The 26,441-nt window shown below is 39.9% G+C and overlaps 1 protein-coding gene across 1 annotated transcript in view; it reads right to left on the bottom strand.

Annotated features, from left to right (window-relative positions):
• LOC143316299 (guanylate cyclase soluble subunit beta-2-like) overlaps positions 1 to 26,441 on the bottom strand; it is a 53,944-nt gene that overhangs the window by 18,901 nt on the left and 8,602 nt on the right. The window contains exons 3-12 of the mRNA XM_076724183.1: positions 24,629 to 24,702; positions 24,408 to 24,502; positions 22,156 to 22,316; positions 16,549 to 16,648; positions 10,938 to 11,110; positions 10,763 to 10,856; positions 9,845 to 9,948; positions 9,553 to 9,654; positions 6,387 to 6,480; positions 5,764 to 5,960 (exon numbers count right to left, since the gene is read on the bottom strand). Coding sequence (XP_076580298.1) covers positions 5,764 to 5,960; positions 6,387 to 6,480; positions 9,553 to 9,654; positions 9,845 to 9,948; positions 10,763 to 10,856; positions 10,938 to 11,110; positions 16,549 to 16,648; positions 22,156 to 22,316; positions 24,408 to 24,502; positions 24,629 to 24,702 — 1,194 coding nt within the window. The remainder of the gene's footprint in view (positions 1 to 5,763; positions 5,961 to 6,386; positions 6,481 to 9,552; positions 9,655 to 9,844; positions 9,949 to 10,762; positions 10,857 to 10,937; positions 11,111 to 16,548; positions 16,649 to 22,155; positions 22,317 to 24,407; positions 24,503 to 24,628; positions 24,703 to 26,441) is intronic.

Below are 26,441 nucleotides of genomic sequence, written 5' to 3'. Positions count from 1 at the left end.
GTAGCAACTCTACTGTCTTTCTTCCCGCCACTTCCACCCCTGCTTCCTCTGAATGTCTTCTTTATTACTTCTGCTGGGATGTCCACTGTTCTTATCGCCATGCTGGCAGCTTCAGTTCAACCCGGGCTTGCTGTGCGAAGAATTTCCAAGGTGAAAAGACCAAAACTCTCTCAACAAACATGTTTAGAGAAGAACAGTTGAATAGATAACTAAAAAAAAAAAAAGTAATAATAAAAAAGATTTGTTTGTTTGTTTTTTCTCTGTGTTAGTGCTGGAACATGCTGGATGGGCACCTACACGTTGATGATGTATGTATGAAGAGGAAGAACATCGAGCATTTATATATATATATATATATATGTGTGTGTGTGTGTGTGTGTGTGTGTGTGTGTGTGTGTTTCCTTTACAGAACATTATCAGGAGGCACTCAATAAATTTTCATTGCTATGCAGATGATACCCAGCTATACTTATCAATGAAGCCAGAAGAAATCAATCAGTTAGCTAGAAAACAAGCATTTCTTCAGGACATAAAGACCTGGACAACCTGCAATTTTCTGATGCTAAACTCGAACAAACTCGAACAGCATCCTCATGTAGGTGTTGTTGTTGTCCAGGAGCATCAGGGTGGAGTGCAGTGCCATGGAGATGGCATCCTCCATTGACCTGTTTGGGCAGTAGGCAAACTGATGGAGGTCTAGTGTGGGGGTAAGACAGTATTTGAGGTGGGCCAAGACCAGCTTCTCAAAGCACTTGGTGATGAAGTCACTAAGGACACTGCAGCTGATTGCTTCAGTACTGGCACAATGGTGGTGGTCTTGAGGCACATGGGGACTGCTGCCTCAGCCAGTGACAAGTTGAAGACATCACTGAAGACCCCAGCCAGCTGTTCTGCACAGGCCTTGAGCATACGGCCAGGTATGGACCAGGCCCAGGAGCCTTGCGGATGGTCACCCTGCTGAGTGTGTTCTGCAAGTGGAAAGTGTGAGGGGCTGTTCATTACAGTTACATGTTTGTGGTTGCATTGAGAGGTAACAGGCAAAAGATATGTATGTAACCCGGTTAAAAATATAAATAGATAAATAATTTGAAATAAAAAGCATTCATTTTATTTATTTTTCATAATTGTTTTATTTTCATATTTCATATAACAAATGTATATTTTTGTGTAAAAGAATGTGGAAAGTAATATTTACCAGTAAAAATATATTTTGTTTGAGTTTACTTGTTGTAAGATGTATCCAATCGGTGATCGAGGTTGGAGGTCAGGTGGATTCGGCAAGGGAGTCGGCCGGAAGAGAAGGAAGAGACGACACGAGGGAGCGAGGAGGAGAGAGCAGAGCGGACAAACTTTCATGGTGGCCAGAAAAAGACTGAACTTGACAGTGGTTGAAGCTAGCGCACAACAGATATCAGCCAGAACATCTCTGAGTAAGTGTGCAGTGAATTTAGCTTGTTGTCGAGTGAAACGGGGCGGACGCGGAGAGAAATACTCTACGCGCAGCACAGCTACAGCTAACCTAGCTAAGGCTAGCCTGAAGTCACGTAGCCACAGAGAAGCTAACCCAGCACTCTTGTTCGGCGAAGTCGACGGCTGTCCCCGTGGTAACGGAGCTGCAGGAGCTACTTGCATCGTAGTGTGTTTGAAAAAAGACAGAACGTGTGGCTGGAGTGATTCGTCGTCGAGGGACCGTGTTCGAGCAGACCGCTGTCGGAGCAGACGGACTTGGACGATTCCAGTGCAGTGAGTTCAATGTCACCGTTTGATGGTTTTTTATCTGCGCCATGCGCGAAGCAGCCATGTTGGTTTGAGGCTACTCCGCTCTCCACATTGACTCAGGCCTGCAAGGATTGAACTGATTAAAGGGTACCCTTATTATTGCATTGTGTTTCATTTTAATTTCATTTACTTAAAGAAAGAGTGCCAGCTTTGTGTCGGTGAATAATAAGTGCCATATTTGATATGTGCTGATTTTTTCTTTGAAACATTGGGAGTAACTGAAATTACATTTTGTGTGTGTTTTTTATTTTTATTTTCATCATTCGAATGTTTTATTATTGAACACTGTTGAGTAAATAAGAAATTCATACCAGTTGCCATCCTTTTGGTTATCTTGCTCTATAACCTGAATTTTGGGTGAGTTTTTGTTAGAGAGTTTATCTGCAAGAGAGTGCACTTTGGTAAGGAAAAACATATATCATTGTTAGTTCATTTATGTGTAGTTGTGATAAACGAATAAATAGCACAGTTACTTACCTGCAGTACTACTGAAGTACGAAGAAAGCGATTTCTTAAAATTAAAGAATCTGGGGAGCGCACCTCCTAATATAGGCGTGACGTCTAGAGGGCGCTACATGTACCCTGAACAACCCTCTGTTGTCTTATTGTATATAAATGAAGGACAGAATTCAACAACTGGCCAATAAACAGGACCAACAACAAAGATGACATAGTAACAAACTAGTTCCAGTAGGTTGCAGCAACATAGCAGATGTAGTTGACAGCTGTCACATTCTGACCTAGAATGAGGGTAGTGTGGAGACTGACTGACTGACTGACTGACTGGAAAAAATGTGTAATTTAACCTCCAAAATCTTTAAAAGGTAGCAAGCAGAGTCTGTTTGATGCAAAAAAATGAAGTGTTTCATTGACCTTTTAAGACAGTCCACGAAAATGGGTGCAAATAATTGAACAAAAATGCAGCCACTTAAAGGCTAGGCCCTCCCAGTGAACCATACCATCTTTAATTGGAATCAATTATATAATCAATTCAACCACACAGATCATCTTTCATATCAAAAACCATTTCAAATCTATTTACATTTATTTACCACACATTAAAGGAGTCAAAGCATTCACATAATACCCCATTTAACACTCCCATCAATTAGTATGGTGTAATAAGATGGACTGAGCATGCTCCCTACTTTATAAAAGACAGCGTGAAACTATGCTCAGGTCCTTTATCGCTGCCCAGAACCAGGAAGCACTGTGGTAAGAAAAGAACATAATTTGATACAAACAAACTCATAATCTACAATCTTTAAATAATAAAAAGTGAACTGTGTGTTTCTGTAAACTTTATGGGCAAAAAATAGCACAGGAAACTTACTAAGATGTTAAATGTAGCTCAGTGTGTCCACCCACCAAACTATTAGTAGCATGTTACCTGGCAAACGTGGCGTCTGAAATGAGTGATGGTGTGGTGTGCTGGTGTGATGTGTTACCAGTGACAGGGAAAACTGCCACAACAGCAGTATATGCTTTGTGATGAAGAGTGAGAGTGACATTTGTGGTATACAGTTAAAGGGGGGAAAAAAAAAAATAATAATAATAATAATTTGAAGCTCTCACAGACAAGCACATGAAAAGTTCTAGGAATTAAGGGAGCAGAAGACTGCTAACAAAAGCTCACAGTTGCACAACATCAAGACCTCCACAAATACAGCAAACTGTAGCATCTGTAGCATTAAGCCTTTGGGTTTAATGTTTGTACTCGTTAATATAAAAAGGGGCACCAACCTTCCTCAGCTCAGAAGGATTTTATATATTATTTTATTTTAATGCTGATTTAAGAATAATTAATGAAATAATGGTAGATCAGTCTCATCATCTGAAGCGTAAGCTTTCAATACAGTGATCATCTATTTCCAGCTCAAAAGGACCACCAACTCTTATTCAGTGTAGCATGGAGGATGCCTACTTCTGTGCCAGCGGTGCTCCAATGATGGTCTGTCCCGAACTAACATAAAGGAAGGGTACCACAGGCTGTCGCTCGTGGCTACGATTTGCACTGCGGTCCAACAGGAAGAACCAGTCGAACCACAGTGTTGAGAGGCAATGTTGGACAGAGATGCTTCAGGGGCTGGACCTTTGGTGTCGGTAACAGACAAGGAGCAGCCCTTCCGGTGGCTATTTGACCCAGACAGATGGGCTGAGGCTGGCTGCAGGACTTCGGTCCAAAGAGGTTAACGACCGTATGGCAAAACTTCTAGGTTAATAATAAAGCTGAGAGTACTTCGATGGCCAGTCGAAAATATCTACAAAAATATTATTACGTGATTCGGCGTACTTTGAAAAAGTTGTGTGGTTTAATGTGTCAAGCAAAAATTGAAGTTACATGAAGACTGACAAAAGAACTAGAGAAAAACATTTTTCTGAAGAGAAGAGCAAAACAACTAGACCTGAAGTAAACACAACTGAAGGCAAGACAAAGAAAAAAAGAAGTGAGCATTTGCTGCGGGCTGTGGGGAGAATATCTCCGGCGCTCCGGGGCGTGTCTGTGACAAACAGGCCTTCGCTCACTTTAGAATGACTTACAGGAGAACGCTGTTATTGCATCCTATAGAGAGAAAACATTAACCAACGATTGGGTGCGATGGACTCATCTGCTTCTCACTATGGTCAATCACAGAGTTTAAATGATCAATTTTCAATCACACATTAACATTGTTTACAACATGTATGTTGACACCAACATACATGCATCAGACACAATTGGTTGATTAATGGCAACATTCTTCAATGCTAATGCTAACTTATATGATAACTAATAGTATAACTAACTAATAGCACAAAGTTCAGTGGCGCTGGACTTTCCACAAGGACTGTGCAAAAGTACTTTAATCTCCAGGGTCTGACCAAGTTGATAGCCTCATGGGGGAAAATCAAAACAAAACTGAAACATAATGTCAGAGAGGACAGGAGAAAAGAGTGGGAAGCCATATACTTTTACCACCACCCTATCAGCAAGGCCTAGCATGTATTGTTAAATTTGCATCATTTAGATCATCCACATATTTGCAAGTCGATTGCCCGCTGAATCAACCTCATGTTGGAAAAATAGGACATGAGGTGCGACAAAGTGGTGCTATAATTGAAACCAACAACAGAAGAAATATTGTTAAAGCCATATTCCTTGTCGAAGACCTAGAAGGACAGGTGTCTTGCAGACCCTCAAGCGCAGCCAAATTGGATGGCTATGGACACAGTGCCATCATATACAGAAGCCCAAAGAGAATGGTTTTGGGCAAGAATGTACATTTAGCTAAATGCTTTGTATGTAAGATGTTTATATATTCGCTGGTTTCCATAACCATGTTTTTATAAACATAATTTTAAACTTTTTTTTAAACATAATAGCTATTTCCAATTACTCAGGTAAGCTGCATGTTCACTAGTACGCACTGTGAATTTTCTCTTAATATTTAGACTCTGATCTACTCCAGAATGACAACCAGTCCTTGTCTTATGTTGTGCCATTCCTTTTAAACCTGGAGGCACACCATCTTTCCACCGCTGTTGTTATGAAGCGGAAAAACAAAAAAACTGAAGGACAAACTAAATTCAAACAAGTCATTCCTCAAAATAAACAGGAAAATAAAACTAAAATTAGATTAAAAATTAAACTGAAATAAAAAAAAACAACTGAAAAAAAAACAACTGAAAGACTAAAGAAAAATAAAAATTCATGAAAATACAAAAACTATAATTCTGGTGCACGCTCATTTTGCATAACTTACACTGATTTCATTGCGACAATTAATTTTTATTTATACAGCTCAGTTTAAATGTATATATCCCAATATCCCAAACCACACATTTACCTTGAGGGTAAATTACTGTGACATGTTCTAATTTATTGTAGAACCAAACAAACAGCATGAACTCCATTGAACTGTTTCTTATCATGTTCACATATTTGGTTGCCATTTTGGCCAGGACTCCCACAAATGACTACATAAACTAAAGCTGCTTTCCTACTTTTTTCTTTTCCAGCTGCTTGGTGAGCTCCATCTCAGCTAGGCGTTGTTGGTTGAGGAGAACTAGGTCTCTGGTGACATCGTGCTGGGCCAGGTCAGAGAGGTGGAGGCCGGCATCCTGAAGTTCCTGGAGGCTTCGTAGCTTTGGAGAACACAGGTACAACATACAGCCAAGAGATTCCATCCACAACATCTGACCTACAGGTTAATGGAGAGAATGCAGTTTAGATATGCTGAAACTGCCAACACTGCTCTTGGCTTGACACGACCCCACAATGAGCTTCTACCACCTTAACAATAACCATCCCCTAACAAATCACCTACTAGCTTTCAGGCATCCATTGTGAAATGCCTCATTCCTTTTGATATCATCTCTGGGCCCTGGCACACTTCAGAACCATACACACAAGCCATCCTGGCTTGATGTTAATGTTATAATATGTAACAGTATTGCATGGACTTCCAATTTGTAAAATGGACCCTGAACTTCATCTACCTCAAAAAGCACTTTTACTGTAGAGGAAGACTAAGTTGATATGGTTGGTTACATTTTTATTACACACTTAACAGTATGGGGGTGGTGTGTTTATAACATGTATTGTGGTGCTGTTTACTAGAACCCACCTCTTAGTTCGAGCATGATGTGTTTGTCTTTGTAACTTTTAAAGACAAACTGACTGTTGATGAATTTCTTGATGCTCTTAATAGTAAAAGTCACCTGAAGGACAGAGATAGAGGAGTTTAATGTTTACTATTGCTCAACGCTATGTTCTACTCCACTTCATAACTCTCTATTTGACTTAAATTGCAATAGCAATTTTTTTCTTAAGGTAAATTAACTGAAACAGATTCAGCTCACCACTGAGTGGTTAACACAAGAAGATGACTGAAACAGGCTGGCTCCCAACACCGCATTAGAGTGAGCGACACTGCAGGCAGCGAGTAGGGTGACAGAAGAAGTGTTGTTGAGTTTACAACTGTTCAGGTAAGGCATTGTGTGACAGGGTCAGAAAAGCCTTTGTGCATGTTGCATGTCTGAAAAAGGTGTATTTTATTGCACTTTACATGTTTTAGTGTTCGACTTGTTCACCATATTTATCATTTATTTCGTTTCTGTCTTTATTTTTAATCACTTGGTTTGCTTCTAATGTATGTATTTAATCTGTGTGTTTATGTCACGGGGTGATGAGTAGTGTGTGGGTGTGTGAGTGTGTGTGCCGTCTGACCTTAATTGACACACATCACCTCTGATGTGCAGGATGAGTGTAATTAGGCTACAGGTGTGGGCTTTTAGGGACCTTTGTTGGTCCCTTGACCTCACTTTGAGAACCATTAATCTAAAATCTATTGTCTCAGTATTCATCTCATATGTCCTGGAAATTGTGCATTTATGTGTGCAAAAACCAAATTTTTGCAGCATGCATGGGTGGGGTGGGGGCCCCAGGGATTTCTTGCTTGGAGTCCCAAGAGACCCTAGCAACACCACTGCAGGTGTGGGTAGTTTGGGGCCTCTCTCTCCTGCACTTATTTAGATGCCGGCAGACGGGCAGGGGCTTCGATTGAGAGAGAAGGAGAGCGGCTGAGAAGACGGCAGGCAGAAACACTGGAGGAACGCTGTTGGAGAGGTGCTGGTAGGATGGCTGTTACAGCGGAGTGACAGCTTGAACCAGGTTCAGGGGACAGTGCGAGAGAAGCGATTCAGACAGAGGATGTGCATATGTGCTGCCAGAACTGAAAGAGCTGCCGCTGCTGCTGCCTGGGAAATAAGTCGCCAACATGCCAGAGAGACAACGGAGACGCACTGTGCGAGAGGGGGAAGCCTTGGACCAAAGCAGAAGGGTGGGGACGCGTTCCACCCTTCCTCCAGATAAGTACCCCTCTACTTTCACTAGAAAGTATACCGTTACGAGACATCACCAGTTAACTGCTGCTGCCAAATTATCTTATTACAACTGTTATCCTGAAAGAAAAAAAAACTACAACTTTGGGCATCCCACCATCAGTCATTATATGGACAGTTTCAGTAACTTTGGACTGGGCTTTATTTTGTTTGAGTTGCAGTGGATTTAGTTTTCAATTGAGTGATTTATTTATTTGATTTAGTTCCCCTTGTGTGGGACTTTTGACTTGCTGTGTTTATTTGTATAGTTATTTCCCCCACCCAAAAGTACTGTTTTTGTTTGTAAATCAGCCATAACAGCTGGAGACTGATGGTCATTGATTACCCTGATTGATATATTTTTGTTGTTGTTGTTGTTGTTGTTGTTGTTGTTGTTGTTGTTGTTTCTTTTGAAAACGATTGGCTGCAGCTGTACTGGACCCCACTGGAGGAGGATCCTCTTGATCCACCATTTTGAAAACCAGTGGACAGACTGTTGGACTCTCTTTTAGACCAATCCTCCGGAGTATCTTTTTATCTATTGTTTTAGACTTTTGTAATAAAGAAATCTATTCTATATCTTTTAAATCCTCTCTTGGTATTTGTTGTTCGGTGTGTCTGCTCCTCAACAGAAAACGGTGGTGTTACACACTGTCACGGTCACTTCACTCGGTGATATTTAGACATTGGACTCTGCTTGGAAAAACTGAACTGTGTGATGACCATTGCAGAGCTACAACTCCATTCACAGCCACTAATAACATGATGACAAGTATAGCAGTGCCACTATAGTAGAGGAGAGACAAGGGACAAGCATGGTATGAGATCTCTGGAGGAGGACAACAGAATTGGGAAACAGCATAACATCCTGTCTGGGTTCAGGTGAGGACCAGGTGTGCATGTGGTCACTGATTGGTGTAGATAGCTCCATCTGCATAGCTATGGGCACAATGTGGCAGATTCGCCAATATGATACCAATGCCATTATCAATTCTGCTCATTGTCATACCCTTTATCAATTCCCTTATTGAGCTTGCTGTAGCCAGAGAGCTAGCTGTGGCAACAGTTTATCATCTAAAATAACAGTCATCCTTCTTCATGAAGTGAAGCCATGTTTTGGACTCTGCTCTTTTGCAGATCCGACAAGGTTGGCAGGTTTGGAAAATCTGGCAGCCAGTAAAAGAAAATGAAAGGCAGAAGGAAATCTCGGGCAACAACCAGGGTAATCTCAATTGGATTTGCAGAGGAAACCGGAAGTTGTACAAAACAAGAAATTAAAAAACATAAATTTCTGGAGCAGTTTAGGGTTGGGGTGCCACACAAAATACAAATCTATTCGAATTGGTCACAGAGTAAGTAGACCAAAATGAGCAGTCGAGCTAACTGATGGTTAAGAGGTGTTCATAGTGGTAGGACTAGTGAAGTGGATGGAAAACGAATGCCAGATGACAAATGGAGTAGATAGAATAGAACCTGCCTTTTTTTTTTTTTTTTTTTGCATTGCGCCAGATTTAGCAAAGTGTTTTCAGACTACAATCCAGTTATTGAGGATTTATTGCTAAATGTGTGAGTGTTGAACATAACCTTAGTACTCTGAAACAGTACACTTAAGAACAAGTCTCGACTATCGAGTTTAACATGGGTCTCTTGGCCAAGTACTTGGTCACATCCATGCATGAATATTTTATGTATTAAGAAATATTAAAGAAACTGAACCACTTAGTTTAAAAAGATACCTTCTTGGTTTAAGGACACCATAGGTGACCTGGGGCTGCTCAGGACCCTCTTCTGTTTATTCCACTTCCTAGTGTGCTCTGCTGTGTTCTCTCCACTGATTGTAACATACTCTGCTACATTTCACACAATCTCACAGTTAGTTTTTCAACACTTGGCTCTGTGACTGTGTTTTACCTGTGGGTGTATAATGGTGAAGTATTGGTCCAATGTAGCATCCCTGGCCTGGAATCCTGGAAAAAACTTCTGTATGTTCACCCCTGTCTGCCTTACCTTCAGCTGATAGACAGTGAAAGACAGAAAACAGAAACAGAAAGATAGATAGGTGGTGGAAATGGGACAAATCAGAATTTCACAGCATGAGTTTGAGCCAAAGCAAAAAATATTTTTAAGTGTCCCAATGAATGTATTTGAAAAAGTGCCATACTTTCATGGAGCTGCTAAAGCACACAGACACTTGGAGCCTTACATCTTCATCAAAGACAATATGAAAGGGGAAAGCATTGCAGAAAGCTTTCTCCTCTATCCACAGCTTGTTCAGGTGACATGGACTGACGGTGCACTGGAGGGTACCTGCAAAGTGAATCAAACACACCCATTCCATCAGTGTTGGTGAAGCTAACCTTACAACATAGTCCTCTAACACAGAATGATGACAGGATCTGGCTGTGCTGCATTTGTGCTAAAGCATCTGGACTGGTTTAGACATTTTTGTTGTACAAGCGGACAGTAAATACATGTTTGCAGTTCATTAAGATGTCAACAGATGATGTGTGGATGTAATTTTGTCAGCTTCATTACTGTACCAAACCACAGCATTATTTATATCAATGTCCCAATAGTATAAATAATAATACACTGTAGATAACCCTATGCTCACAAGGTTGTAATGAACCAACCCCGTTTGCCACTTTTTCTGCAAAAGCCATTCAATGTAATTACCTTCCGTAGTTATCTCTATAGTAGATTTAAAAAAAAAAAAATAATGATGTAATCAAACACGGGAAACACGGGATACTTTTTAAAACTTTTCCTAATTGTTATCCAAGTAAATTAATTTCAACATTTTGTTAAATACATTAATATAAGTTAAATGAGAAGATTGATGTTAATCTCAGGTCTGTTTTGAGTACAGAGGTTGAGTAGGGTTGTGGTTATCCACTTCCTTGTGGTATTAGGTGAAGTTACATGCTGAAAGCACTGACTCATCCAAAATGATCTATCTATCAGCAAAGCACTTCTGGTACAGCGTCTCTACATCAGAGATTACTTGATAAGATCATGAGCTAAGGTTTTCAAAATCATAAATTCTAAATTGAAATATTAATCATATACAGTATATACTATTAATATGTAATAATATATTCAGATAAACAGATAAATTAACCTTTTTCTGTGAGAACCACAGCCCTGATCAGGTCCCAGCCACTCTTTTTCCCAGTCACTGACAGACATCTGTCTCTCATTGTTCTGAACAATGCCTCCAGGGGAAAATCACACAGAGAACAGGTTAATATATACATATTGAAACACACCATGTGCATACACCCACAGACACCTACCTCTCTATGACTGGAATGGTCCTGGTCTCTAGTTTTGCAAGCTTGGTTGGTATATTTGACCAGAAACACAACATGCTCCTTCTTCCCTGTCTGCTCATCTTCCTCTGATTGATTGACAACCACCATGGTCACTTTGGAATAAAAAAACTCACTGGCAACTGCCTCCATGATACCTACAGCAAGATGGAAAAAAGGGCAGCAAGGAGGGGAAAAAGAGTTATAGATGTGATAGTGGCCTGTAACCTGTCATGTTTCTGCATCTGTGATGAAAATTGAATATGTGTAACAGTCTGACAGTTATTTTCTAGGGCGGCAAACTTGCTAGCAGTGACGATATGGATGTCCTAGCTACTTTGCTGGAGGCACACAGAAAGATCTGGCCTCTCAATCCTCAAGATAAATCTGGAGCCCTTAAAGTGGAAGACCGTGAGAAACAATTTCAGTAACTAGAATCAAATGCCAATGAAGCCAGCAAACGAATTGAGCCTTTGGAGGTGACCTGTTCAGCCCTAGCTAACAACAATGCTCAACTAAAGGCTGAAAGTTATGGCCCTGGAGAGCAGAGGCCACAGGAACAATGCTCACATCATAGGCTTATCTAAGTCTACTGAAGGCCACCAACCCACAGAATTCTCTTCTGGGCTTCTTGTTGAGGTCATGTGTGAACAGAGGTTCATTACCTCTGGCACTAGGTCGCGCCCATTGAGCCCTCTCCTCCAAGCCAAAAATTGGAGAGAAAGCCAGATCAGTAGTTATTTGCTTTCATTAGTTCCAGATTTGAGACCAGGTCAACCATGAATCACGTATGATGACCGGGAAACTCCACTACCAAGGCACTTCAGTATCTATTTATTTAGAATACTGCCCTGATGTCCTGGACCTGTGGACCACATGTTGAGACATTATGAGGAAGCTTCATAATGTGCTCTTCATGACACAGTTAGGTTGTTTGTCACAACAACAATGGGGGCAAGAAGCAGTTATTCACACTGGAGGAGGCCTGTGAGCGTGTGTCATTTGCTCCGCTGTTCCTCAGCACAGCCTACAAGGGATTAACCACAACAGGAGGGAATCAATACCCTCACACGGACACTCTACACAATATCAATCATTTCACACACATTGTGACTGGAGGCTCCTGTATCAGTGAGGTACTCTAATGTAAGGGCCTGCTTCCAAGCTGCTACACTGCTACACTACACTTTTTCTTTTGACTATCTGCGAATTTACTATGGTTTCCTTACGGGCCTGGTGGTCCGTACAACTCTATAGTGAGATGGAAATCTTGTTTATGGTTTTAACATTTCTATTTCCAGTTTTAACATTTCTATTTCTTCTTCCCATTCCCTTAAGTTTTTTTCTTTCTTGCCAGCAAACATTTATTTTGTTTAACAAGGAAGCTCAAGCTGAAACTTGAGAAGATGAGTATTTTCTATCACATCTGAAATCTTATAGCCTTATAGTGTGTGAAATGTTGATATTGGCTTTCATCTAGATCGCGCCAAATCACAACAGAAGTTGTCTCAGAACACTTTCCATATAGAGCTGGTACAACCGAACTCTTTATCTACAGAGACCCAACAATTCCCTGTGAGCACACCTTTTCACAGGTAGAAACTTCAGGCAGAACCAGGCTCAGGATGAGCAGCCATCTGCCTCGACCGGTTGGGTTAGAGAGACAGAGTGATAGAGAGACAACCACAGAGATAGCTCTAATAATAGACTCCCGTTGTCCTTGGGTCAAAATGACCTGCAACTGTGTTTAACAGCAGAGAAAAATCCCCTACATGATATTTATTCAACTTTGTTTAACTTTCAAATTTGCTGACTTTTCCTAGCTTGACCCCAACATTAGAAAAAGTGAAATGTTGCCTTTATTTATATTTTCATGTAAGCTGTACAAAAAATGGTGCGCATATTGTCTTTGGGTCACAATTGAGTCAGTTACACACCACAAAAATGTGAGAATGCTTTACTTCTGTCTAAGATCAATCAGTAGCAGACATAAACATGACAAGACATGACAAGACCCCCCCCCCCCCAGTGAGATTCTTAACTTCATTTTTTACAGGTGCTGCGGAACCGAAGCAGCGCTGGAGGCTGACATTACTTTGCCTGCTACTGTGTGCCTGCTGCTGCTTTGCCTGCTACTGCTTGCCTGCCACTGTTTCACCTGCTGTCTGATTCGACGCTCTTTCGCCTGACGCCATCTTGCTTCATATAGCGTTGCTTCACGCTACTGGGGTTGGCTACGCTAATGGTGTGCTGCGCTTGGTGCGGCCCGCTTCGCCCCGTGCAACGCTGCAACTACAGCGCTGAATCGTAGAGCCTTCACTATTTTTAGCTCGTTGTGTGTGTGTGTGTGTGTGTGTGTGTGTGTGTGTGTGTGTGAGTGAGGATAGTGGGGTTGCCCTTGATTTTGCTTTATGTTCTTTTGGAGTTTAGATTGTTTTTGTTCAAGTTATATTGTGTTAATTTATTTTTTTGTTTATATTATTTTATTCCTGATTTTTGTGGGATTTAAGTTCTTGGCGTTAATTTGATACGCTGCCTTTGGATTTAGTTTGTTAATCAAATTGTTTTAGTTACTTTGATTTGGGGAATTGTGTTTTATTCTTTTTGTGAGTGTAACCCCATTAATTTTACTTCCCTTTTTTCCTTGCAGTTGCTGAGAGCCGATGGTGGTGGTTCTGGTGTCCTGGGTGGTGGGTTCCCTTCTTTTTTTGTGTATGTGCTGTGCGTCCCCTGGATTGGGCTCCCCCGACTAAAGTATTTGCGTGTGTGTGGCTGCCACGTGTGACTGGGGTGACCTGAATTTTTCTGTTGGATCCTTGTGGACCCGTCTCCCTGCCGGTAAGCCTCAGCACTGGAAGGTCCCCCCCGTCCTTATCCCTTGTATGCTGGTGGCGTCTATTGTTTTTTTTTTGTGTGCATTTTGTAATAAAGGATTGGTTGTTGATCTTTTTTTTAAGCACGTTTTCTGCCTCATTGTTACGAACCTTAGTGCCTTAATTTGGGGTTTGTTGCTCTATTTCCTTGGGCGAAACTCCCAAGGTGGCGTTGTCCGGCTTGTCCTGGTTAGTGATATTCACTAAACAACTTACTATTAATTGCCCTCCATCTGTCCTTGTGCCGCCACATAAATAAGGTGATTGGAACATACAGCTGCAGAAGGATCACTGTCAGTCAATCCCCCGTCAGTCTAATCCTATACTGCAGCAGCAGAAATAAGGGCCAGTCCAAGGCAAGCCTGAGTCAGCTTTATCTTTATAAAAAAGGAAAGTTTTAAGCCTTCTCTTAAATGTAGAGACAGTGTCTGCCGCCCGCAGAAAGAGTGGAGGGTTTATTAAAGCTAATTTAAAGGACTGTGGTCCATAGTCTGTTGAGAAAGACAGGTTGATCATATCTAAGAAAGAAGAAGAGCCAATTAAGGGTAAAACTTCTCTAAGTAGCTTAGTTGGGATGTGGTCTAAAATATGGGTTGACGATTTAGATGACGAAATTATTGAAATTATTACATCAAGTATAACGCAACGGGGACTTAAGATCAGCTGCTGTAGACCAACATATAATACCAATCTGTTATGATCCGCTCACTTCCTAGTGTATCTCCACTCTTTTTGAGTGCATTTGTTTTGTTTAGCTCCACTCTTTAAGAGTGTGTTGTTTTGTTGTTCCACTCCTCATGAGTCTGCTTCTTGTTCACCGATATTGTTAATAAATTGTTTTCTTTCTAACTCTTGTCTCTGGTCTGCATTTTGAGTCCAACTACTATTGTATTTAAAGGCATAGCCTAACACAAACTTAGTATTTAAGCAAGGGGGGGTAGCAATTTTATTCATGAAAACTCCTCTACAACTAGTAATCTTAATTGGAGGTTTCTCATGTTCAAAAGCATTTTAAATTCTGTACTAATAACATTTATGGACTGAAATGCCCCCAGTTTTGATGACCCCCTATTTTTTCTGAATTTTTTCGACTCGATTCCAGGTATCTCAGAAAACTTACCACGCACCAAGCATAACACCAACTCCATTTTTATTCTAGTCATCAGAGGTCAAATTATATCCTCTGTCTCTACTAAAAGGAAAAGAAAGAGCACTAGGCTAAAAGATCATCGAATATGACCTTTTAATTCAAGAAAATTTACCTATGAAAACGACAGTCCTTACAACGCCACTCTTAAGTCAATCACCAAATTAACGTATAAATACAATACTATCATTTCCCAAACAGCTGGCTTACCTAAACACAACAAAAATATTTTGAACTGGGGGACAAGACCCACAGACTACGTGCAAGGCAGCTGCCTTGACATTCATAGCAACCTAACACAGACTGGTAAAAGTCCCTAGTTTGCTCAAAGACTGACTTGAGGCAATGAGTGACATCGACTCCGCAAACCGCTCCATCCTCATTGGAAACGATGCACATAGTCTTTTTTTTTCAGATGGAATATAAGATAAATATTTCCATCGGTCGTCACTCCTCTTCCTTCCCACCTGACATGCTGGTAAAGATGAGGCACTCACCTTTGAGTGGCCAGCAGCAGCTAAAATTGTTTCGTTCGACTTTAAGCTCGCTAGCTTAGACCACATGTGAACGTTAGCTTGCCTTGTTGTTATCCATCAGCGGGCACCTGACATGCATCTGGCATGCACCAAGCAGGGGGGGAAAATATCAAATGAGATGGGGCAGTGAGAGAATTTGACTTGCACTTGCAGAAGTGATTGGCAAAAAATGAAAACGTCTTTGGTCGTCAGGGCATAATGAACAAAGATTTTGCTGTAATGTAATGTGTATATTACTGTATATGAAGTATCTAGACCCCTCAGGTCATCAGGGACAGGTCTATTGTGTGTTCCCAGAATGAGAACCAAACAAAGTGAAGCAGCTTTCACTTATTATGCTCCTCACCTGTAGAACTTTCTCCCTGCACACCTGAGGTCTGCACCATCAGCTCATTTAAATCAGGGTTGAAAACATTATTATTTGCTAAAGCTTTTACTTAAAGTAAATATATTTGCTCAATGACTTTAATCATTCTAAATGCTAAATTATTGTCTTTTACTGGCTTCTGTTATTAATTTTCCTTGAAATGTATGATTTTAATGTATTTTTATGCTTCTGTAAAGCACTTTGAATTGCTTGGTGTATGAATTGTGCTATACAAATAAATTTGCCTTGCCTTGCCTGTAATTTTTGTTATCAATATTTTTTTCATTTACGTTGTTACAATTTTAGTCATGCAATAAAATTACATCAATGAATACTTATTGTCAGAATTTTCGTTGACAAAATTAAGACTGGGTAGAGGGCATCACCAGGGGTGGCCAACCAGATTCCATGGGGCCCTGCCCTGTTTGCAAAGTATTCTGATCACTTTTTTAATAAGTATCAATTAGCAATTAATGACACTTTTCTTACACATTTTTACACAGCTGTGCGAAAAGTTTTTAATGTATGTTTGGTATTATCTTTCATCACATCATATCACCCTGATGAGTCAATATAGTTACAACTGCTAGCTAAAGCCATTTTTAAAAGAATTTACAACATGCAGTATAAGATTAGGATCAGTCAGGAAATCAATCAGTGTGGTTGCTTTTACCAGGCACAATATGGTGCAGACCCTTCCTGTCAGAATAGTAGTGCAGTAGCATCTTGCCATCGCCTGTCATCTCCACTCGGAAAGATGGTGCCCTCATTTCCTTAAAGAAGAAAGTATGATTCAGAGTCAGTAAGAGTAAAAAAAAACTCAAGAAACCACTTCATGAAATTCTTGTTCTTAGTTATGACACATACCAGTGGTGTCCCCATACAGTACATAAGCGATTGAGTAGACTGCACACATGAATAGGTACCTGAGCACATATGCAAATGCCATAGCGATACTTATCTCTGCAAATATCATACTGTAGGATTTCATTGAAAAATACACAGACACACACACGCACACACACACACACACACACTCACACACACACACACACACACACATATCTATCTATCTATCTATCTATCTATATGAAAGCTTTAAGGGAAACCTGGGCTACAGTTTTTTAAACTTTTTGCCTTTTATTTAACTTAACAATAGCTACTTAGCTATCAGTATGTATATTACGTCAGTAATTTTAACATAGCCTCACTGCAGCCTACACTATGTGCTGTGCAGCTCTTTTAAGTAAGAGAAAATAAACATATGACAAGAATAAAGATACTCAGTCATGAAATATTAAGATAAAAAAATTTCATGATATCCCTTCTTTCAGTCTAAAAATGCTTAACCTTAAAAGGCTGATCAGAGGTTTAGTATGTAAAATAATCTACAATATTAAAATTCTAAAATGTAGTTGAGTTGAAACATAAGTTAGCAGTACACCCCTAACTGTGGTGAACTACTACCTGTCTCTGGCATATCATTAACAATAGGGAAACAATGGTACGAGAGGCTGGCGTGTGAGGCTGCAGTGATCAATGGGAAGTAAAACAAATTAATGGATGAAATTCAAGGTCCAACATTTGTTTTTCTCCTTAAAAGTATGGTGAAGTAAATGTAAAAACTGGCCAACAGGTGATCTCAATGTCTTTGGGAACTTATATCAATAGGATTTATCAGGTTGGGAGCATGAGGTGTTGGTGCAAGCAGAAAGGTCAACAAAGGATAGGTTCAGATTTTTTCAAGTCTATCTTTTTACAATAGTCATATATGCTCCACACCATAAATGATAATGGACAAAATCCTCAGTCCTCATTCTGTTCAAAAAATCTGAGGTTCAGCTGAAGCTTACATGAGGCTCTACAGTATCAAGTTACGTAAGTCAAGGCAAGTTTATTGTACACCAGTATCACAAAGCATGCCTCAAAGGGCTATGCATATAGTAAAAACTGCAATGGCAACATTACCAAAACACACACAAAGGTAAAGAAGTTAGATAAACTACATACAAAGCATTAAAATTGGAATGTTTAACACATACAAAACATACAATAAAACAGTAATGAGCAGCATAAGCAAAATACATACTGTATAGACAAAAAGTGTAACATACAGTACATCTACAAAAACCTGCACTCATATACTAACTTTACGTTTGACAGCTGTAATGTAGTATTTAGAACAATGGGGTTGAGGGCTGATGTGTTAAGATATGATGTGAGTGCTTTTGAATGAGTCACCTCTTGAATATTGTAGCAATATTCATGCTGTCTAATCAGCATCTTGATATGCCACATCTGTGAGGTGGGATGGATTATCTCAGCAAAGGAGACGTCCTCACTAACACAGATTTAGACAGATTTGTGAACAATATTTGAGAGAAATGGTCTTTTGTGTATATAGAAAATGTTTTAGATCTTTGAGTTCAGCTCATGAAAAATGGGAGCAAAAACAAAAGTGTTGCATTTATATTTTAGTTCAGTGTATACATATTTTTAATATTTTTAATCCTGTGCTGCGTCTGATGCAACAAAATTTAATTTGGTGTACCCTTGCTGTTTACTGAATGGCAATGAAGTTTGTCTGAGTCTAAGTTTAAGTCTTTGCAAATTTCTGATCCTGAATTTTGTGGTGAGATCACAGGAAAGTTTTTCTTCTGATGACTCTTTCATGAAGGCCATGCGATTTGCCTTTCTACCAATCCCAGGAGCAGTTCTCTCAGTTCTTGGTCTTTCCTCAAGGTGACTGGGATCAAGCCATAGCACCATCAAGCTTAAGGTCAGAGACCTTGGTAAAACCTATATGAGAGCTCAAACCTGTTGGAGTGTCAAACAAATCTTGCTAAAAATATTAAAGACAAAGGGCCCTATTTTCATTTCCGCCGCCAGCGTGGCGCAAAGTCAGGTGCGCTTCACCGATGGGGCGTGGCGGCGCAGACTTTGGTGTTTTTGTGCACTGCGCTGCGGGCGCAACTCCTCCCCCTTCTCATGTCAGTCCCACCCAGTGGCGCAACTCGGAAGGAGGGACGGAGAAGGTGTGGAGTGGGTTTGACACTGCCGAGTCCAATCTTCACCAATCACATCAGCTCCTCACCTCACCTTTAAAAACGCCGCTGGCGAGACGCATGGCTAGTTTTGAGGATGACTGAGCCATCCCCTCATCCAGAGGGGTGTCACCCTGAAAGACTGTAGGGATGCTAGAATTCGCCAGGATGAACAAGTCATGTGCCGACCCGGGGAAATTGGCATACATGTTTGTCACCAGGCAATTTGAGTCACCTGGATATTGATGGAATGGACCCCCCTTCGGTTCAAATAAATATGGGCTTGGATCTCTGGGGCATGCAACTGCGAGGTGCGCATCGGAGGCCACGATGCGCGCTACCATGACGACGACCTCCCTTGGCAGATGTAATTTGTTCCTGTGACGTGCAAAATAATTAAAGAAAATTGCATAGCCTACAGTGTTGAAGGCGTTATTCTAGTGGCCCACCTGCACTCCTGCTCACTCATGTCTAAATATGAGGTCCTCCTCCTCCTCCTCATCCTCCTCAAAGCAGTGATGTACTCCATCTTTGTAGATAATGTTAATCATTACAATGATAACATTTGTATTTGGAATGAAATGACGTGGGTAATAGCGGACAACGATCATCACTTACGTTTTTTCCGTGTGTCTGTCTCTCAAGTGCTCTATATATGCTCTGTAGGATGCCACGGCTGTTTTTAGTTGGCACAGCAACGTTAATTGATTAGTTTGCATCCTTGTTTCATCTGTGTACATTCGGTCAGGTTGAGTGACCACTACGCGTGCCGAACACCCTTGCGATGTGGTCAGATGAGATACTGATCAAAATATATAAATTTAGGTCTGACTGTATGTGCCGACTCAGATAACTGCATTGAATCGTGGCTGTTGCTAATTATTGATCGCAGTGAAATGCCAGACACTGTGGAGACCTGCCTGTGAGGTATTGGTGACATGGGCGCACGACTCTGCCGGTTTAGGAAAATCCACTTTCCCAGGTGCACAGAGTTGACCAGGTCTGGGGGTGGTGAGCTTTCAGCACACTTTTACTCCACCGGCGTGGACCGAAATGGACCGAAAATCCAAATCTGCCGGCTGATCCTGCTGACACCTCCCCCTACTGCACCGCAACGCCCATCCTGGCATACCTCTGTGCGCCTCGGTTTACGCAAATACCACTGCGTGGGGTGCACACCCTGCGCTCCACCAGTGGCGGGGACGAAAATAGAGCCCAAAGACTTCTTCTCATCTAAAATGAATTTTGTCATGGGGTGCCCAAACTTGTAGAAAAAGCAATATTTAAAAGAACGAATTTTTTGCAAAAGACACACACACACACACACACACACACACACACACATACAATCTTAATAAAAAACACACACACAACAGATACACTACTCACAAAAAGTTAGGGATATTTGGCTTTCGGGTGAAATTTATGGAAAATGTAAAAAGTTCACGCTACAGTGATATTATATCATGAGAGGGCATTTAGGTAGAAGCATGCAATGGTGATTTCCTCATCTCAAACAATTTTTTGAAACAAAAGCCTTGTAACTGTACTATTCACAAAGTGTCGGGCAGTTCTGTATTGACTAGACACACCTGCCCACACTGTAACACCACCACCAAAGGCTCGTCTGGTAACAACAGTGGCTGATGCTGATGTCTCCAACATCGCTGGCAGCCATCATTTCTGCTCAACATGAATCGACTTTCATCAGAGAACAGCACTGAGGCCCACTGGTCCCTCGTCCAGCATAAATGCTCTCTGGTCCATGCAAGACAATGATGCCTATGCCTGGTGGTGTGGTCAGGTACCCTTGCAGGTCATCTAGCACACAGACCATGCTGATGTAAACGGTTTCGAATGGTCTGACGTGACACTTAGGTGCCTCTCACCTCCCTTAAATGTGCCTGGAGTTGAGTCCCATTCATCGTCTGGTTCTGCAAGGCACTGTTCACAATGAAGCAGTCATCAGTGTGGGATGTGACCAAAGGACATCCACTTCTATGCCTTTCTGTGACTCTTCCAGTCTCTCTGTATCTCTGTTGCAACCTGCTGATGACACCCTGTGACACTCTAAGCTCAGTGGCCACTTCCCTCTGAGAACATCATGTTTGAGACTTCGTAATGGCGAGGTACTGTTGATCAATTGTTAGGTGTCCTCTTGGTCTCATGATGTCAAAATGTGAACAGCATGATGAAGATGACTGTTTAAATACCAATTCTAACAAAACCAGGAAATTTATTAGTCGATTCATGGATCAAACACCTGTTTGCAAGTTGTGCAAAAAGCACATTGAACAGTTAGACGGGCATTCAAAAGTTTAGAGAAGGTCAGATTAAGTTCACCTGTAAAGGTTATTGTGCATTTTAGGTTCATCCTGAAATTTCAACCGAAAGCCGAATATCCCTAACTTTTTTTGAGCAGTGTATGTATTTTCCATGTTGTGGTTTGACTTAGCTAACTTTTTACCGAGGAATGTAGAGCCATAGTTTCTGTACATGAATTGAAGTTTTTGTATTTTGTTATTTTGGTGTTATATTTTGGTGTTAAGTTGGTGATCTAGATATAGATATATGAGATAATGGATTTGATATAATGTTTATATATGAGACATATGGCTGATGTTTTGAAGTATTGCATTTGTATTAGTTTTTCCCTATGTATCCATTTCGATGAACTTTATTACTTTTTTTTTTTTTTTTTTCTTTATCTTTATCAACCTGGGAGGTTTGGATGGTTAATAACCACATCTGTCCTCACAGAGCTTGCCAGGCTACTGGTGTGCATGATGTATAAATCTGAGGGTGGTTTCAATTTCTTTAACATTCTGACCTGAGGAAGCTCCAAGTGGGGTTGAAACATTGTCATTGACATGTCTTTTTCATTTAAGTTGGCCGTCTTACCATTGGTCTTTGTTTAGGCTGGTGAAACTCTGCCTCAGTCACAGTCTCGCATTCATTCTCGACACCTCCTCAATTCTTTTACAATATTGACATAATCATCACAGTAACTAAACAGTAAATTAGAAAGACTTACACGAACACATTATTGAGTTGAGCAGTGCAAAGTACAGTTCTGCAATGGTGAAATGAGATTTTCCTAAAGTGCACTGAGCAGTCACAGTATGAATATAGCTGAAAATATGACAAGGTAATTTCCAAAGTCTGGTTGTTTTCATTTAGGTCATTGGCAAAAGTCTGCAGCACTCAAACAGAAATAATGACATACATGAGCATACCTCATAGGACAGAGCCAGATAGCTATGGAGAGCATCCAGATTTCCAATGAAATCGGTGAGATTTCCACCCAGTGATCTCAGCATGGTGTCATAGCCCGCTTGCTTACAAAAAGTAAAGAAATGCTCTCCAAAAAGCTTAAGAAACACATCAGCAGAGACATCTGAAACATCAAAACATAGAAAGAAACACTGTAATAGAACTTATATATATATATATATATATATATATATATATACACACACACACACACACACACACACACACACACACAGTTTATATATACATATACATACATACACATGCACACACATATAGAAATACTAAAAAATAAAAAGCTATATTTTTGGTGTGTGCTCTCTGTCTTTGTAGAAGCATTTTATGGAGCTAATTTATTTCCTCATTCGGCAGATTTGTGTTTTAGTTTAGTTTATCTACCTATCCATATCTATCTATCCTATCTAGATCTATCTAGATCTAGATAGATAGATATAGATATGAAAAGCATCACTTATCATCTTGTAGTCTGGCCTCCCAGTGCACACGTTTGTCTTATTACAGCACTGGCAGCAAGCAGATATCCAATTACAGTCTATTCCCAAAAGCATTTACAGTCCAGATAATCAGCCCCTTGTTGACATTGCCATGAAGAAACAATTGTTCTGATGCTTTATACACGTGTCCCCGGGGGCCCACTGTTTCATAATCTAGCCAAGTGCCTTATGTATACATAATGCATACATGTATGAATAAATAACTTACTTGTCATGTACAAAGCTGTGTAAACGAATCACCCTTTACAAATGTGTAGTGTACCATACTGTGAACAAACAATGTCTCTACAGTACTGACATTGTAAAAACGGTAACTGAATTCAATAAAGATATGTGAATGTTACAAGGACTTAAATCAATACAGAACCTGAAACTTCAGTCAGATGGTGATCCTTTCTGTACAACTGTTTAGCTGCTACTATGGAATGTCAAAAGTTCTCCAAATAAGAACCATATTCTGTAACTTAAAAAAAATGTTTTGCTTCTATTTTCAATTGCATCCAGTTTTAAGGCAATCATTGTGAATGCAGTGATATCTACTGGGTATTACCTGTTGATTTCATCAGGGACATTGTTAACACTTGAGTTGTCACATGCACACACAGACATGTTTTTACACCTCAGACACCTACATGATTTCATTTTTGCTATAGCGCAAAATAGTATATCTAGTAAATATGATATGATAATTTAACAACAGAAAAACATATCTTTGAAAATATGTAAATTAATTTGTGCAACTTATTGTTACTGTACTAATTGAGCTACACAACGACAGCATGTGTCAATTTGGGTTCATTAATTCAGTCTGTGTCTAGACTATAACTTAGTTTCACCTAGACAAATTTCAGCAAAAAAAAAAAAAAAAAAAAAAAAAAAAAGTATCTTGATGATGATAAATCACCAACTCCTTCCACCAGTTCTTTGGTTCTTTGATTTATTACAACATGTCTCTAAAGCCCTATTTGGATGGCAATAACATTACATGGGAAGTTAAGGAATTAAATTTTGTGATAGTTGTTTTGTACAGCCAAGGGTATGCTGAAAACAGGAGCTGTTGATAGATTCCGACAATTTTTAATGGTGACAATTTGAAAAAAATATATAATATCAGTACCTATTAAAATGACTCATTTGATGAGCTTTCTTTTTCTCTTGAGTCTTGCTCTGCTGGTGGCTTTAATTTTGTCTGTCATAATATTGGTTCCCAAATAGGCCAAAACTATATGCATATAGGTATTGGTAGACATCCAGATTAGCAGGAACATTTTTTTTTTTTTATTTTCTAATTTTCACACAAAAGTACAATTTTACACTGAGCTGAAAAAACAACAACAGATAAATAAATAAAAAGCAGCTTTTCCTGTGGGAAAAGAAATCCCTCAGAGATCCATTTTAAAATACAAGGCCTTTGCTCCGAACATTAATAAATTATACGAGGACTGGCCAGTTCACAGAAATAAGGCAGGTATCTTAGGCTTTATTTACTACTGGGTTGGAGGTGGAAAATTATCCATACACACATTCTGGATGGGATCACTGAACAGCACAGGTAAGGTTAAAATCATCCTGCTTCCCTTAGAGACATAAATCCAGTCCCACTGAGGTTTCATTCAAAAAAACAGCTTAAGATGAGAGTTTACTGAAAATGTTATGTCTGATATGCACAGAGCAGATGGCAGATAAATTTGAACTCTTACCTAGCAGTGAACAGGCCTCCTGCACCAGACCTAGGGTTAGGCTATCATCATAAACCATATATGTCATAAAGCTATCCTGGACCCCTGGAAGAGAGCTTTGCAAAACACATGATTTATTAAATTTCTACATGAAGTTATCATCATCATCACAACTCTCATCTTGATCCTGACAGCCATTGCCATCCATTATAATATATATATGTGTGTATATGGACCCAGACCTCAGTTTGCCCCAGGTATCTTGGCCAAACCTTTCCATCACCAGAGACTGAAGGCACCTGTTGATAAACCCATACTGCAAAGAACAGAAACACTGGTCACCACTGCTCTAATTCAATTCAATTGCATATGTTAAGAGTACAGATCAATTTAATTAGTCCATACCAGCACTTCACAACACAAAATATTCTGCGTTATAAAGGTAAATCACTCCTCTTAAGCGTTGCTGTTGGTTGAAAACTTCAGTCTTTTGGTCAAGCAAAGGCTGAAGAGAATCTGTCTACCTTCTGTTCTGACTTTCCTCCACTTATGTCCTCTTTTAAATACTATAGGACACTATACAAAAATATTATAGGAAACAAGTTAAATTTTCTTCATGTAGAACTGAAAAAAAAAAAATCTAAGTAGCTTCACTAATTTAACTGCACGTCTATTGTAAGATAAGCTTCGAACATTATACAGCACTGTGAGTTTTGTAATATGGGAATTAAATAATAAGGATTATATTTAAAATAAATATTGGAACATGAAACCTGGTCATGACATCCATAAGAGTGTCCATAAAACACTGATGGTACCTGTACTAAAATTGCATATATTCTAGAATGTGGAGGTGTCAAAGAAGTGCCTGCACATGTGATTAAAAATGTGTAAAATGATGAATTAAACTCTGTATTACTGAATTATTACATTATAAAATATTGTAACAGATCTCATCTGTATATGTCCAGGAACAGCCTTGTCACACAGAATGTGGCCTGCATTTTAGATTGCAAAGGAAAGGTGCAGTACAAGTAATCAAAATAGCAAGACATACTCACCATGTTTATGTTTGGTGTTATCCTCCTGAATTCTTTAATGACAATGTTCACACATACACAAATGTTCGATTGGAATTCTCTCTCTCTCTCTCTCTCTCTCGCTCTCTCTCTCTCTCTCTCTCTCTCTCTCTCTCTCTCGCTCTCTCTCTGTCTCCCTCATTCAAGAAGGCTTCACTGGCATGGGAAACATACATTTGCATTGCCAAAGGAGGTACAAAGTAAAAAACGAAAATGCACAATAGCAGTACAATAAGTAAAGATAAACTAAAAGTGTCCACAGAGCCGTGGAACATTGCAACCCTGCAATCAAATATATACAGTAATTATCTATATGTAAAGCAGTAGCCTGAATGTAACTGTGACACACAGGAATGTATGGTCATATTATGTAATTAATTAATGTATATTTTGTTTGGTTTTCATGTGTATATTTTTGGAGACGAGCCTTATTCAGTTAATGTAATGGACGTCGATGTTTGGAGCTGTATCTCAACTTTGCCAGTAGGAGGCACTGCCTCCCCAGGTGTCACCAGGCTTGGTGACACCGGTATCCAGCTGTCGTCTTCAGTCTGGCAGGAGCGTGAGAGAGAAACACATTAGCTGTTGCCTGCTTCATTATGTCTCTGTCCTTTGCAGGTTAGTAACTTGTCAAAACACAAATGTGATTGCCAGAACATTTATTTATAGTGTTAATACAAGCGCCATTGTGTACTTTTCTGGTCAGGGCTGTTTCTTTGTTTACGTTAAGGATCGGAAAATAACGTGGTCAGCATGCCGCCACGGCCGCAGCTTGAGCTAGGTAACTGGCTAATATTTGCTTTGTTTGTTATGTTTGAGGTTAGCACTTAAAGGCTCATAACTGTATTTGGTTCGGCTCCTGGTGCATTTAAAAGACTGTTTGGATTCAGAACATGGTTTAAAGGAACATTTCATTATTTATTTCATGTTTTAGTAATTTTGTCAGTTAGATAAAAACACTCGCTGTGCCTGTAAT

Source organism: Chaetodon auriga, chromosome 23, assembly GCF_051107435.1.
Source record: "Chaetodon auriga isolate fChaAug3 chromosome 23, fChaAug3.hap1, whole genome shotgun sequence".
Classification (NCBI taxonomy): Eukaryota; Metazoa; Chordata; class Actinopteri; order Chaetodontiformes; family Chaetodontidae; genus Chaetodon; species Chaetodon auriga.
The sequence above is the reverse complement of the archived record's forward strand: the minus strand, read 5'-3'. Positions and strand labels throughout refer to the sequence as shown.